At 38.3% G+C, this 15,387-nt stretch overlaps 1 protein-coding gene and 1 pseudogene across 1 annotated transcript; both read right to left on the bottom strand.

Moving 5' to 3' along the window:
• Positions 1-861: 861 nt before the first annotated feature.
• On the bottom strand, positions 862-2,103 carry LOC116882073 (olfactory receptor 5K1-like). Its single transcript, XM_032882268.1, has 2 exons — positions 1,185-2,103; positions 862-878 (listed from the first exon to the last, which is right to left on the bottom strand). The coding sequence occupies exons 1-2, from the start codon at positions 2,101-2,103 to the stop codon at positions 862-864; spliced, it is 936 nt and encodes a 311-aa protein (XP_032738159.1).
• Positions 2,104-10,012: 7,909 nt separating this feature from the next.
• Positions 10,013-13,121, bottom strand: LOC116882060 (annotated as a pseudogene).
• Positions 13,122-15,387: the final 2,266 nt, after the last annotated feature.

Below are 15,387 nucleotides of genomic sequence, written 5' to 3'. Positions count from 1 at the left end.
ACAAATAGCATGGAGGACAAGGGGAGATGGAGAAAAGGGAGTTGAGGGAAATTGGAAGGGGAGGTGAACCATGAGAGACTATGGACTCTGAAGAACAATCTGAGGGGTTTGAAGCAGCAGGGGGTGGGAGGTTGGGGGAACCAGGTGGTGGGTATTAAGGAGGGCATGTATTGCGTGGAGTACTGGGTGTGGTGCAAAAACAATGAATACTGTTACGCTGAAAAGAAATTAAAAAAATGTTTATAAAAAAATTGACTAACACTAAAGATAAAAATAGTATTTTTTATTATAAATTTTTACTAGTATTCTTTTCTTGTCTTTAATAATTTTAATTGTGGCAAAAGGTAAAAAACAAAATTTCCCCTTTTAAGGGTGAAAATATCCTTTTTTAAAAAAAAGATTTTATTTATTTATCTGACAGAGAGAGATCACAAGTAGGCAGAGCAGCTGGCAGAGAGGGGGTGGGAAGCAGGTTCCGTACTGAGCAGAGAACCTGATGCAGGACTGGATCCCAGGACCCTGAGATTATGACCCAGGCCAAAGGCATCGGCTTAACCCACTGAGCCACCCAGGCTCCACAAGAATGAAAATATTTTTCTTTTTAAGAATAGATATTCTGTGTGAAGTAATATTCAAATATAGTCTCTTGAAAAAACACAAAGAAAATTAGGAATCAAATATATACAGTGTACATCTGACAGATGGTATAGTTTAAGAAGGGATGAATTCTTCAGAACCTGGAATGTGCCATACTTTGTAAGATTATGCTTTGGAATTCCAGAAATTGTCAACAATATTAAATGGAGGTGATCTTTACATATAGACTTGTATTCCTAGTATTTGTTGTATTTGTTCAAAATTTTAACTCATTACTCTTTGAAACAATTAGTTAATAGTTTAGCTAATTTTTTGTGGCACAGTATGTGATCTCAAGAATAATTATTTAATTCATTCTTGAAGGGACCTAGTAGCTAAGATTTTGGAATACATATTAGCAGAATCTCTCCTTGCAGAACTTATTTATTTGTATCCTATACTAAGATGTATTAGTAAGTGAATATTTTATGGACAAAGTGGTCCTTTTCTACTTTCTCAATATTCCATCATTTTGAAAAACTTTTTTTTTCAAATTTAAATTAATTTTCCACAGGGGATGATATTTCTTCTAGAATGTTATAAAAATTTCATTATAATTTTTTTCATAGCATTTATTACTTCCTTATTTCTTAGACTATAAATAAAAGGGTTTAACAAAGGGATCACTAGAGTATAAAAAACAGCACCAGGTATATCTTTATCCTCTTCTTTAACTGAATGAGGTCTAATGTACACAAAGAGAAGAGAACCATAGAATATTGAGACAGAGAGAAAGTGGGATGCACAAGTAGATAAGGCTTTGCCTCTTCCCTCTTTGGATTTCATTTTGAAAATCATGAAAAGGATGCAGAGATAGGAGATTAGGACTATGATAATAGAGAAGACTTGAATTGCACCTGCAAAGATAAATATCATCAATTCATTGATATAAGGGTCAACACAGGAAAGTCTGTATAATGGAAAAACATCACAAAAAAAGTGATTAATTTGATTTGACCCACAGAAAGTTAACCTAAAGAGAAACCCTACATGAATCATGGGATGCAGGTTTCCAGCTATGTAGGCCCCTGTGGTCATCTGAATGCATACTTTCTTTGACATCATGGTGTGGTACTGCAGAGGGCTACATATGGCCACATAGCGATCATAGGCCATTGATGCCAGGAGAAAGCAGTCTGTAGTTTCAGCAAGGCAGAGAAAATAAAATTGTGCCATGCATTCATAAAGGGAAATTGTTTTGTCCTTTGAAAAGAAATTTTCTAACATTCTGGGGGTAATGGCACAGGAACAACAGGAATCCATCAGAGCCAGGTTGCCCAGAAAGATGTACATTGGTGTATGAAGACGATGCTCCATACAAATCAATGTCACCAGGCCAAGATTCCCCACCATAGTGATCACATAGATAGTGAGAAACACCACAAACAGGAGGCTCTTCAACTCTGGATGATCTGCAAATCCTATGAGGATAAATTCAGTGGTCAAGGAGTAGTTATCCTCAGTCATATCCACCTTCTCTGTTGAGAGAGGAATTCTGGAAATATAAGATTCTAATTTAGAGTGTATATAACTTTCCTTCCAACTTTTTCTTTTTACAACAAAATGAGGAGCTTCTTCAAACTTCCCTTAGTATCTCTGGATGAAGGCACACAAACCTCTAGGGGATAGTCATTCCCCTAACATGTCATTTTATAATCTCAATTCTGAAATTCAGCATTCCTGTGAATATTTTTGTAATTGCAAGAAGAATGCTTACAATGGTAAAGGTTTTCTTGATGAATTCACGTATGAATAGTGTAGAAATCTTGTCTAACTATATTTGTACATTGTTGACAAAGAATATCAGTGTCAATTTTTGTATTAAAGATTCTTAAAATAAATTTACCATCAATTTCCATATATACACATTTTTATAACTGGGCACAAAGATTTCATATACTCTTCTGGTGGAGTGAATGCCTGAAAATAGCATTCAACAAATATTAAATTTATATCTTAGAAATTGTATGAAGATCACAAAGTTTAAGTATAGGACTTTCATCCTTAAAAAAATTACTTTGGTTCTCCAAGGAAGTAAATATCTGTATATTTTCACCTCTTTCATCACCTTCTCTGGGATTAGATCCATTTCCATAAAAACTGATTTTGTCTATCCCATCATTCCTGTCGATATTTCCCAGATATATAAATCCTTTTCTTCTTTATGTAAAGCATAGTTTACATATAATGTTACTTAAGAAAGTTTTAACTAAATGCGCCAGACCACACTGATTTTTACTTCCTGCATTCTCAAGCATATCCTATATATGCAACACAATCCAGAATTGCTTGTGTATAATCTACATGGCTTTTTTCCTATATGCATGCACAGTTTCGTTATTAGAATTGTAGACATTTGAGTTTAGTTATGACTTATGAGTTGTTTGTGCTATAGAGGAAAAAGGTACTGATTCCAGTCCTAGCTTCAAACACCTGAGACAGGTGAACTTGTCGGTATACTACCACTGATCCTTAGTGATCTCTTTGCTTTCTGCAAATTGAGACTGCTAATTTTGAACAAGAGCCTACAATGGAAATTCTTGGAAATTAATCATTAAAAAATTTTTGTATCATTTTCTTATCTGAATTGACCCATCTACTATTTTCCTGCTTCCTAAGAAACTTATATAAGATTTTCTGATGTATATCACAGTAGTTTGAAATCCAGTAAAAATAAGCTTGCCTGTATATTTTAGTTTTGTACTACTTAGAAAAAGAGAAAAAAATCTTAACATGATTTTTGAGATGGGGCTCCTGGGTAGCTCAGATGGTTAAGTGTCCCCCTTTGGATCAGGTCATGATCTCCAGGTCCTCCAACTGAGCCCCATGTCCAGGTCCTCCAACTGAACCATGTATAAAAGCCAGCTCAGCAGGGAGTCTGCTGCTTCTTCTCCCTTCCCCTCTCCCCCAGCTTGAGCTTTCTCTGTCTGCCCCGCTGTCTATCAAAAAATAAATTTTTTTTAAATTTAAATATGATTTTCAAAGACAAATTTTGTTTTACCTCAAAGGCTATTTTCTATCATGACATAGGGATCCATTAGGATATTTTGACCAATGTGTATAATTATGTAAATTCTCCGGTCAAAATGGGTTTATTTTTCCATAATGAAAACATCAAAATATAGGCACAGGTGGAATGTTTTATTTTCTTGTTTTAAAGTACTAAAGATAAGCCATTTAATTATTCAGCTATGTTAGATTAACTTTCAATGTACTTGCCTGAATTATTTAACAGAATTAAGCTGCACTCTTACCTGTAATTTTTGAAGATATACCTTATAATCAGAAAAGGTCAGCATGAACTGAGTTTAAATCTTGTGCTAATTTGCCATAGCCTTCAGTTGTGAGAAGATCTAGAAAAGTGAGAAGTTGAAATCTCAGAACTAATTCAATAAATCAATACTTATGGATGCTAATAGCAAAAGTAAAGATAAATTTGAGTACTTCCTTTATCTGAGTGCACTGAGAAGAGTCTTACAACATCAGATTGCTTTTTTTAATGATGGTATGTCTTGTTGAATTTCAGGATATAATTTATGGTCTCAAAAACATTTGGGATTAAAAGAATGAAAATCTAGGAGACTACTAAGAGGTCAGTGTCAATAATTACGTTCCTTACAAGTGCAAAGTTAAACTTTCCCATCAAATGCTTATGGGACTTCCCTATGATGACGTCAGTGTATTTCTATGGGGAGATTCAGCTCCCAAACCATATTAACTCTGTGACACAAATTAAAAATGACCTGTGAGACAATGAGGTTAAAATAAATGACCTTCACTAAAGTCACTAAGTCACTTGATGATCATCTTGCTGATTCTTATGTAACTGACATCATGTTTAGAATTGTGTTCATTATCCTGTGCATAAAATGTAAAATGAGCCGAAGAGAGTCTTGGGTCAGTTTGGACAGTTACCGGAGAGATTAATATGGTTTATAAAAGATAATTAGCATTTAGAGAGGGGAACATAGGTGTGGGAGGTTTAGCTAGACTCATCAACTCCTTCACTCTGAGTTGAATTTGTTCCATGTATTGCAAAACCCTCATGGAGACTTTGCTGTCACCCTTTAGCCACACATATGATTTACTGAGTTGTGCTCTGTTCTTTTCAGTTCACCCTAGTTACATTATCTTCTTACCCTGCTTTTCCTCTTCACTCCATTAATCATATAAATATACTGTATCATTAATAAAATTTAATTTGATATAAATACTATATAGAGAGTATATATAACACAGACAACATAGAGTTGCCTCTAATCCATCACTTGTTGCCAGCTGCTAAAATTAGCTATAGGGATTTCTGTTATGTTCATTCCTACATTTCTAACACCACGAAAGATGATACTTTGTGGTGCGTAAACAATATTTGTTGGATGACAAAAAAATGAAGTCTACTGCTCAGGAACTTGCAATGCTCTCTTTTTAGTGTTCAAACCAAATCCATTTTTTAAGGATTTTTGTTTTTGTTTTTGTTTTAGATTTTACTTACTAATTTGAGAGAGAGAGAAAATGAGAGGGGGGGGAGGAGCAGAGGAAATAGAAAGAGAGAGAGAAGCTGACTCCCTGTTGAGCAGAGAGATGGACATGGGGCTCTGGGGCTTGGTCCCAGTACTCCAGGATCATAACCTGAGTCGAAGGCAGAAGCTTAACTGATTGAGCCATGCAGACACTCCCAAATCCATTTTTCTTATTTTGGTATTCCTGATTTTTCTTCTTTTGGTATTCCAGATTCTCCACAGTCAGCCAGTTTCCTATCCATCACTTTCCTTTCTTCCTATTATGTCAGGGCACTTGGCCATGTACATGCCTTCACTGTCCTTCTGTGCTTCAGCTAATTCACTGATAATGTTTACATCACCTAAAACTCTTTCTCTCGTTCCTTCTATCTCAATACTACTCATTCTTGAGCTCAAATCAGATCTCCTCCATGAGAACTTTCCTAGGTCTTTTAAATAGATTTGATTTTTTTTTCTTTTCCTGATTTACATGATACTTAACTGACTTATAATGCATTCACCACTCTGTCAGGTGCGACTCATACATGTCCTGATTGTAAAAGTCTTGACTAAATGTTAACTCACCAGTCATGTCATGCGTCTTTTTGAGAAACGACCAACAGACTGAGCTAAATCCTCAATACCTGTTGCACTAACTGCTAACACTTCCATTCTGTTCAACTTTTATCAAGTACTTTCAGTATGCAGGGTATTGGAAAAGACAATGGGGATTGTGACACAGGATGTGAAAATGGTGGAGATAAGTTCTCAGTTTTTCTATATGGCTCCCACAAGAAGCTTATCATCTAGTGGGGAGAAAGAAAGGCACCTACATTGCTAACTAGTGTGCAATTTAGGCTGTAATAAAAAAAAAGTGTAAACATGTTATATAATAATATACTGAGGGACGGGAATGGTGACCTGGAGGAAGAAAGAAAGGTTTTCCAGTGGAAGTGTAATTTCAGATAACTTTATAGGATAAGCAGGGTACTAATTAGAGAAGAACATGAGGAAAACCAATAGGTTGAGGGAACCATGTATAAAAGCCTGGACTCTGAAAACAGTCAGACCTAATTTTAAAAAAGGATAGTAAACTGGAGTGGCTGAAGCTTACTCATACATGATACATGGAGACCCAACAGGTAATATAAAAAGAAAAGGAAAATAGTCTGGAAATTGTTCTATTTGATTCCTTTCCATTTATCTTCTCTGCTCTGCCAGTTTACTAAAACCCTCTCCAAGGACACAACCAACTTTAAATGCCAACCCCAAAGAATATCTAATTATTTTCCTAACCAACTGTAGTGTTTGGTACTATTGAAGTCTTCTCTGGCTTCTTACGGTAACCCTCTCTGCTTCTGTCCTTGATTGCTGCATCTCAGTGTTTTATACTAGGTCATGTTTCCCTCTTTGCCCTGAATGATGCTTCTTTCTGATTGTATCCTTGACCTCCCTCTTCTTTCATTCTAGACTTTTCCCCATATTAGCTCATCTGCTCTTGTGTTTTCAGCAACCTTTCATCTGCTGATGGCTTCGCTGGAGGAGATATTTCAAACGATTTTGGTGTACATTCATATTAATAAGATCATTGGTAGTATGTTCTAAATATATATATTCTTACCTACAAATTAGATAGGTGTACCACTATACTAAAATATTATGCATTATAAAACATGAAAAGAGAAATTTAATACCAGAAATGGTATCAAATTTTTTAATTTTATGTATTAATAATATTAAAACATTGTTTACTCTCCACTACCACTATTATTAATTAATCATTCTGGTCAGAAAAAATGTGATATATGGCTTATTATTTAAATTGTAGCTTAACACTGTGGTACAACAATTCAAGCACTTGTTTGAATTTATTTCCAAACATCTTAAAATCCTACAAAGTTGAAAAGATACTATACACTGATATATCTGCTCAAATGGGAGAAGAATACAAATTTTGAGTGGGTCTCAGAACAAGAAAGTGATCTTCAGCAGGTCCATACTGACTCAGCAGCCAATAGTATTAGAAATATCTGAGACACAGCAATAATATGGATGTTCTGGGGGGAAAGCATTTATTGTGATCCACTCCTCCCTTTCCTCGGGCTTGGGGATATCCCTCAGGAGCAGATGATCTGCTCTAATCTTGTGATGTGTACTTCCAGAGTACAGAGTAGTTAAAGGTTTTGAAGAGTTAAACATCTTTTAAACAAATACATGTTTAAACTAAACTAATTGACTAGCTTCTTCCTGCTATTTTGTCATAGCCCAACCCAGAAGTCAATCCTAGCAACAAGAACAAAAATAATTCACTTTAAGTGTATGATATAAGCAACTGTTATATATATTATATAAATATATATTATTTTAATTATATTTATATTATTTATAAATATGTAATAAATATAAATCTAGACAGACACATGAACACAAACATATACAAGTGCATATATGCAGATCTAGATATATACTGGATTTGCACATACTCTTGTAGCAATGACAATCCATTAAAAATTATGGAGAAGAGATATGGTTTAATCAGAGTCGTTTCTGAAGAATAACAAGATGGCTATGTTATGGAAGGAATAGTATCAGGATGTAAAAGATAAGTAACCAAAGTTTTGCGAAACACAGAAGCAGGGCCAAGGCTGCAGGAGTATAAGTACTAAAGAGTGTGGAGTTTCAGTGTTGAGAAAGGCAGGGCAGGAATGGACTTGAAGGTGGGTCACTCATTATACTCAGAGTATGGGGTACAAGAAAGCTAACATTTAAGAATTCTTAGGACAGAGAACATCCAAAATCTTGCTCATTTTCATGTCTTTCCCAACCACCCACTAGGCGCTCTGACATCATATTACCTTAACATTACTTGAATTTTGGAAATATACTTTTTTTTTTTAAATATCTCACTTTATCACTGAAGAAAGACATTACATTTTGTTTTTGAGTTTCAAAACATAAATGCTGATTATTGCCAGGGTCTTTTTACTTGCTCCCCTTTCCTCTGCTCCAGCTGTAAGTTCTTCAGTTGCTGTGTGAAAGATCACAGTGTCACAAACTTGCCTTGTCCTTAAGAGAGACAACTTTCTTCTGAAATAAGGCAGTGGGGCCAATATCTTCAGCAAATGTCTCTACCGCATTTCAACTGGGGTTGAAAGTGTTTCTGTGCCTTCTGAGTTTTGGATGATTGGCCCACTATACGGTGCTGGCGCTGATTAGAACAGTTTTCATCTGGTGGCAGAGCTCATGGTTCTAAGTGGCACAGTATTATCTTTTGTAGACCAGACAATGCCACAAATGGGTAAGAGGAATAATCACATACATTGCCTCATTTTAAATTTGTCCAGGCATTCAGCTATATAAACTATTCCTATACACTTGGTCCTAAATAACAAAGTGACTGGGGAAAATACAAGGGAGCACTAAAGAAATTTATCTCAAATTACTGCAGGGAATTGAATTTGTGGCTCAGTTGAAATAGGTAACCACTTCTATTTAACAGGCTATGAATAGCTATCAGATAGCGTTGTAATGTGTGTTCTTTAGGATGACCTTTGGCAAGTTATGGTGGGTCCTGAGGCACTTGAGGCCACAACTGATGTACTACTTTCTTGTGAATTTTTCTGTTAACATTCTCTGTGAATCAGACAAATCAGAAGGCTGGTGTCTTTTTTTTTTCTTTTTTTAATCTTTTTAATTTCTTTTCAGTGTTCCATAATTCATTGTTTATGCACCACACCCCGTGCTCCATATAATACGTGCCCTCCATAATACCCACCACCAGCCTCACCCAACCTCTCACCCACTCCCCTCCAAAACCCTCAGATTGTTTTCTCAGAGTCCACAGTCTCTCATGGCTCATCTCCCTTTCCAATTTCCCTCAACTCCCTTCTCCTCTCTATCTCCCTGTGTCCTCCGTGGAAATATACTTTTAAAGCCCTCATGTCATCAACATGTGTTAAAAATTACATGTTACTGTTGTACCTTACTAGCATCATTCTTTTTTTTTTTAAAGGAAGATTGACCGTTTCCTTCCTATTCTGCTACTTCCCTTTTCATCTCTATGACCATCTCACTTAAAATTCTGAAGTCTCCTCTCTTAGCTTTCTGAATTAGTGGAGTTTTACAGATTAACCTACAACATACAAACACAGCTAGAAGAGGCATGTAGAAGGCATATAGACAATGAGAGGCAATCTTACCCTTCCGCCTGCCTCGCTCCATCTCATTTCTCATACACACACATTGGGCTAAGACCATCTCTTACAATTTGCCTTGACCCTCACTGTTTTAACTCCCTGCTTATATTTTCCTAATCGCTCCTCCATTTCTTTTGGTTTCCCTCAGTGCCATGAGAGTTGTTGAATCCCCACATGAAGTGAAATTCACCATGCCGCAAATAAAGTGGAATGAGAAACCTTTCGATGGCTAGCAGAATTCTTGGGATTTGTTGCCATTCGTTCAAACATAAACCTTCCTCCACTATGGAGTTAAATGTGTGTGGCCCTCGCTCCAGGCTATATGGCTATAAAATGATCAAAGACATCATAATCAATTCCTGTTCAGAGGAAATACACGCTATAATACTGAATGATTTTGTAAAACTGCAAGAAAGAATATGTAAGCATATAAAATGCTTTTATTTGTTTTATGCTTCAATTATTCTAGTATGATATGAACACATGTAATAAATCATTAAAACCTAGGGCAATTCTAATTGGAAAATCTTTGCACTCTTACAAAACAGAACACATATAACCTGCATAATTTGTGATGCTTTTAATGAAAAAGAGAATGGGTAATAGTGTGAGATCTAAACGCTTCTCTTTAATATTTTTCTTAGTGAATCTATGACTTTTTTTTTTTATTTCTCAGGCTATCTAGATCATTAGATTTAACAAAGGAATTATGACAGTGCAAAACAGAGAGTCCATCATATCTTGATCATCACATTGTGCAGATCCAGGACACACATACCTGAAGAGAAGAAGGCCATACCATAAAGACACAGACTAAAGATGGGCTCCACAGGTGGTAAAGGCTTTTTTAACGCCTTGCAGAGACTTCTTCAGATTGTAAAGAGAATAAGTGTATAAGAGACCAGAACAATCAGAATGGTAAATACCTATATTGACCCAGAGAAAATAAAAACCATCAGAACATTAAGTGAAGGGTCAGTACAGGAAATCTTAAACAATGGCATGATGTCACAGTAAAAGTGATATGTTAGAATTACAACAGGTTAATCTGAATAAGAAACCTATATGAATTACAGAATGAACAAAGCCACCTACAAATGATGAGAGTAACAGTCAAGTGCAAAGTCTATAGGTCTTAATCACTGGATAAAGTAATGGTTTGCATATGGATACATATAGATCCTATGCCATTATTGCCAAGAAAAAACATGCTGTGGTTCCCCCAATGCAAAGGAAAAAAAATGCATCATGTACTCAGAGAGAGAGATCCTCTTACTCTAGGCTAGGAAGTTGACCAGCATATCTCTCAATTTGGGCAGAATGCTCTTGAGAATTGGCCACATTGTGCAGCAATTCAGGTCCCGCGCTCTCCCAGTGTTTGTAGCCTGATCTCCCTAGGTGCTTGTTGTGACCCTCGGGGACAATGGGACGGGGCCATGTGGCTCCCCTGAGGGGCCCCACTCAGTCAAGCTCCCCAGGGGCAGTTTGAGCAAGGGGATCAGACTGAGCGACAGGCTTTGGGTTTGTGGCCTGGTGGCAGCCTAAGGTGGGGGTGGCCTCAGGGGGTATGCAGGTTTCTCCCACTCTGAGTGTTCTGCACAGCTCCAAAGGGCACAGATTCCTACTGGGTGGCAGATGGAGTCCTGAGGTTTGGCTCAAGAGTCACCAGTCTGGATGGCTTGGTGGCCAGTGCTCTGGGGATGGAAACCTGAAAACCCAACTTAGATTACCTGAAAACCCAACTTAGGGCCTAGGGACATAGCAGGCCTGATCTGCCGGTGCTGAGGCAGATTCCCAGTGGGCAAAGTAGGGGGAAACGGACAGACAGGGCTTCAAAGTCTGGGTTTCTACCCTGGGGGGCTACCCAACATGGGGTTGCCCTCCGGAAACATCTCCCACACTGAGGGTTTTGCACAGCTCCAAAATGGCACAGTTTCCTCCTGGTGGCAGGCAGAATCCTGGAGTATGGCTCAGGAGTCCCCAGTCTGGAGGGCTTGGGGCCAGGCCTCTGGGGATGGAAGCCTAAAACCCAACCTAGGGTTAGGGTTAGGGCCTACGTGCATGACAGGGCAGATCTGCCAGCACTAAGACGGGCTTTCCAGGGCTTGAGTAGTGGGAGGGGTTGGATATGATGGGTCTAGCATTTAGAGTGCTTTCTCACAGGGTACTGGCCCCAACCACTCAGGACCATGGGCCAGGTACATGCGGTTCCCCTGAAGGCTTGCACCGCCAAAAGCAAGTTCAACAGGTGTTTCGGGCCAATACTCACGAACTTTCTGCCCCAAAAGATATCACTTGGGGCAGAAATCTCATGGGAATTGGCTGGTGATATTCGGCAATTCAGGCTATGTGCACACCAGGTGTTTGGAGTGCTTTCTCTCTGGTTGCATGTTGCTACCGTCTGGGACCATGCACAGGGCCCAAGTCACCCCCCAAGGGCCCCCACTGAGGCTAGCATTCTGGGGTAGAGTTGAGGGAGGGGGACAAGCTGAGTGTCAGGCTCCAGCTTTGTGGCCCAGGTATCACCAAAAGTGATGGTGGCCTCATGGGGACATGCAAGTTTTTACTGTTGTGACCTCCCCCAGGGTGCTCTGTGCTATTCCTTATATTCTACATATTAGTGAAAATGTATGATAATTTTGCTGCTACTTTTGAGTGTCATTACAAAAGGGAGGACTTGCAAAAGGGGTGGGCTGCTATGCAAGCTGTGCTGGCACTTGGGTTACCCGATCCACCAAAAACAGTGGTGGTCCAATTGGCAATAGCACAGGGCGATGTTGTATGGAGTCTTGGGCTGCTATCTGTGGGTAAATCACAGCACCGGTCCTAAATTTTATATTAAGCTCTGCCATCACTGTGGACATCTACTTTCCATTTGATAAAGAGCTATTGGTCTGTTGCTAGGCTTTGGTAGAGATTGAATGCTCAACCATGGGCTAGCAATTTCCCATGAAACCAGAGCTGCCTATCGTGAACTGTGTATTGTATGACCCACCAAGACATAAATTTTGGAATACATGGCCACAGCATCATCAAATGGATGTGATATACACATGATGTAGCCTGAGGAGGCCCTGAAGGTGTCAGTAAGTTACATGAAGAAGTGGTCCAAATGCCCATGTTCCCCATGCCTGTTAGCCTGGCTTCTCTATTCCAGCCATACTTATGGGCTCCTTCTGAAGGGTTCTCTGTAGTCAGTAAACAGAGGGAGAGATGACCTGGGCCTGGTTTACTGATAATTCTGCAAGATATGCAGGCACCTTTCAAAGTGAATAATTGCAGCACTACTGCGTTGACCTGGGACATCCCTGAAGGCTAATAGTGAGAGAAATTCCTTCCAGTGGTCAGAATTTTGAGTAGTGCACCTGGTCTTTCACCTGCCTACAAGGAGGAATAGCCATGTGTTTGGTTATTTAATGATTCAAATGTTTTGAGAAGTGGTTTGGCTGGATGGTCAGGGAATCGGAAGGTTTATGACTGGAAAATGATGCAAGGAAATTTGTGGGAGAGGCAAGAAATGTAGAAATATTTGTGTCCTATGTGATGCTCAGCAAAGGGAACCTTAGCAGTGGAGGATTTTAATAATCAAGTAGGAAGAATCACCAAATGCGCTCACGGAACAGGGGGCTATGGCAGCAGGAATGGAGGTTTATATATGAGCTCCACAACATGGACCTCTACTCACCATAGACAATCTGGCTACAGCCACTGTTGAATGTCCAGTCTGCCAGCAGCAGAGATTTGAATCTGGGTCCCTGATATGGCACCATTCATTGGAGTGATCAGCCATCTACCTCATGGCTGATCGATATTGGCCAGATTCCAATGTATGGAAAGGAAATGTTTTATTCTTATAAGAATAGACACGTATTCCAGATACATATTGTCAGTACTGCGAGTAATGGTCCTGACAAAACTTTATCTGTGGACTAACAGTATTCCTTGTCCACGGTCATGGTATCCCATGCCCACTGCTTCTAATTGAGCAATTTACTTCACAGTAAATATAGTCTGGTAATGTCCCCGTGATAACAAATTACCTTGTCTTAATATTTTCCCCACCATCATGATACACGGAGTTAGCTAGAATGATAGAATCATCTTTCAAAACTCAGTTATTGCACCTTCTAGGTGCCGTTATTGGGCATGGCTCAGCAAGCCTCTCCAGAAGCCTGTATATTTTCTCAGTCAGTGTCCAATACTCAGAATAGTTTCTTCCATAGCTAAAATTCACCAGCCCAGGAATTAAGTAGTGAAAATTTGAGTGATACCACTCACTATTACCACCCGTTAATGACACACTAGTGTAATCTTTTCAAGTCTTCTTTTGCCTTTGTGCTCTGCTGACTAAAGGTCTTAGAACCAGAAGGAAGAATGTTTCCACCAGCACACACAACAATGATTCTGTTCATCAGAAAGTTGCAACTGGCACTGGGCCACTTTGTGTTCTTCCTTCCTCTGTATCATTATGCAAAGAAGGGAGTTACCCAGTTAGTGAGACTACCAAGGAGAAATTGGAATAGTTCTCCACAGTGGGGATGAGGCCAAGTATGTCAGAAATTCAAATCACTTGGGTTTTTTCTTTAGTAGTACCATTCTCTGAAGTTAAGGTCAATAGAAAACTCCAACAAACTGATTCAGGCAGGATTGCTAAATCAGACCTTTAAGCAAGAAGGTAGAGAAACCTGACCAGTGAGTGGTTTACTACAGAATAAGGGATTGTGGAATGGGTACTGGAAGAAGAGGTAATTGTAAATAAGAGCTATGACCACATGACTAGTCTCGGAAATGAGGATTGTAATTGCCATAAATATTTAATCCTCAGCTTGTTTAAGAACATTTATGTGTGTGTGTGTGTGTGTGTGTGTACCCATATTTGTATGTTTGTATATATATAACAAATGTCTTTTCTTTCCTTCCACTTCTATTCTCTTATCATGTAAAATAAAATGTAATGAACTTATGTCATGGTAACTAATTATTGTTAATCTGACATCATAGTTTTTACGTTACCAAATATCAAGGAAGCTCTCATCAGGTATATGGTATAAAATCACTCAAGGAGTTTAACTCATTAACTGGGGAAAGGTATAGTGCATTTTCAGCTTTACACAGCATAGTTGTATCATGTTAGGTGGAATTATGACCTTGCTATTGGCCTTACCTGGCACTTAAGTACGGTTTAAGGAATTGTGTATGGGTGCCAAGTTGGCAGTGGGTGGACTTGTGATGGTTCATTGTATATGCCAACTTGACTATTGCATAAGATGTCTAGATAATTGGTTAAATATTATTTCTTGTTGTATGTGTGAGGGTGTGTTCAGAAGAAATTGGTATCATGTCAGTTGACTGAGTAAAGTAGAAGGCTTTCCCTGATGCTGGTGAGAAACATCCTAATCCATTGAGAGCCTGAATGGAACAAAAAGCCAGAGGAGGTTAAATGAACTCTGCCTGACTGGTTGATCTGTGACATTAATACTTTCCTGCCCTTGGTGCTCTTGATCCTCGGTCTTTTCTTCAGAGCCGAAGGGTGGAATTTATACTTTTTATTGGCTTTCTTATTCTCACATTTTAGAATTACATTATTTTTCTTGGGTCTCAAACCTTGCAGACCACAGATCATCGGACTTCTCAGGGTCCCTGTTCACATGAGCCAGTATCTTACAGTATATGTCATATATATATGTATGTATATATATACATACATATATATTCATATTTATATATAATATTTTATATACATGTATATCTTTAACTTAGGGATTGGTATATATTATTGGTTCTGTATTCTGGACAACCCTGAGCTATACAAACTCTACCTGTATATTAGTGACTTATTCTTAATCTGAGAAAGAGACTGAAATATGATGCAATTGTTAGCTATTGAACTGAACTCATTCTTAGAAGGTAACTTTTATGAAGAGGTATCATTATATGTTACAACATGTGTATTATCTTGTATACAAAATTAATTTGAGAAAGATGTTTCAAAAGTTGACCCAGATGACATTAAATTTTCTAATGAACGGATAGCCTTGTCATTAACCTTTGAGACA

Source organism: Lontra canadensis, unplaced genomic scaffold (genome assembly GCF_010015895.1).
Source record: "Lontra canadensis isolate GAN:19392208 unplaced genomic scaffold, GSC_riverotter_1.0 scaffold80, whole genome shotgun sequence".
NCBI lineage: Eukaryota > Metazoa > Chordata > Mammalia > Carnivora > Mustelidae > Lontra > Lontra canadensis.
The sequence above is the reverse complement of the archived record's forward strand: the minus strand, read 5'-3'. Positions and strand labels throughout refer to the sequence as shown.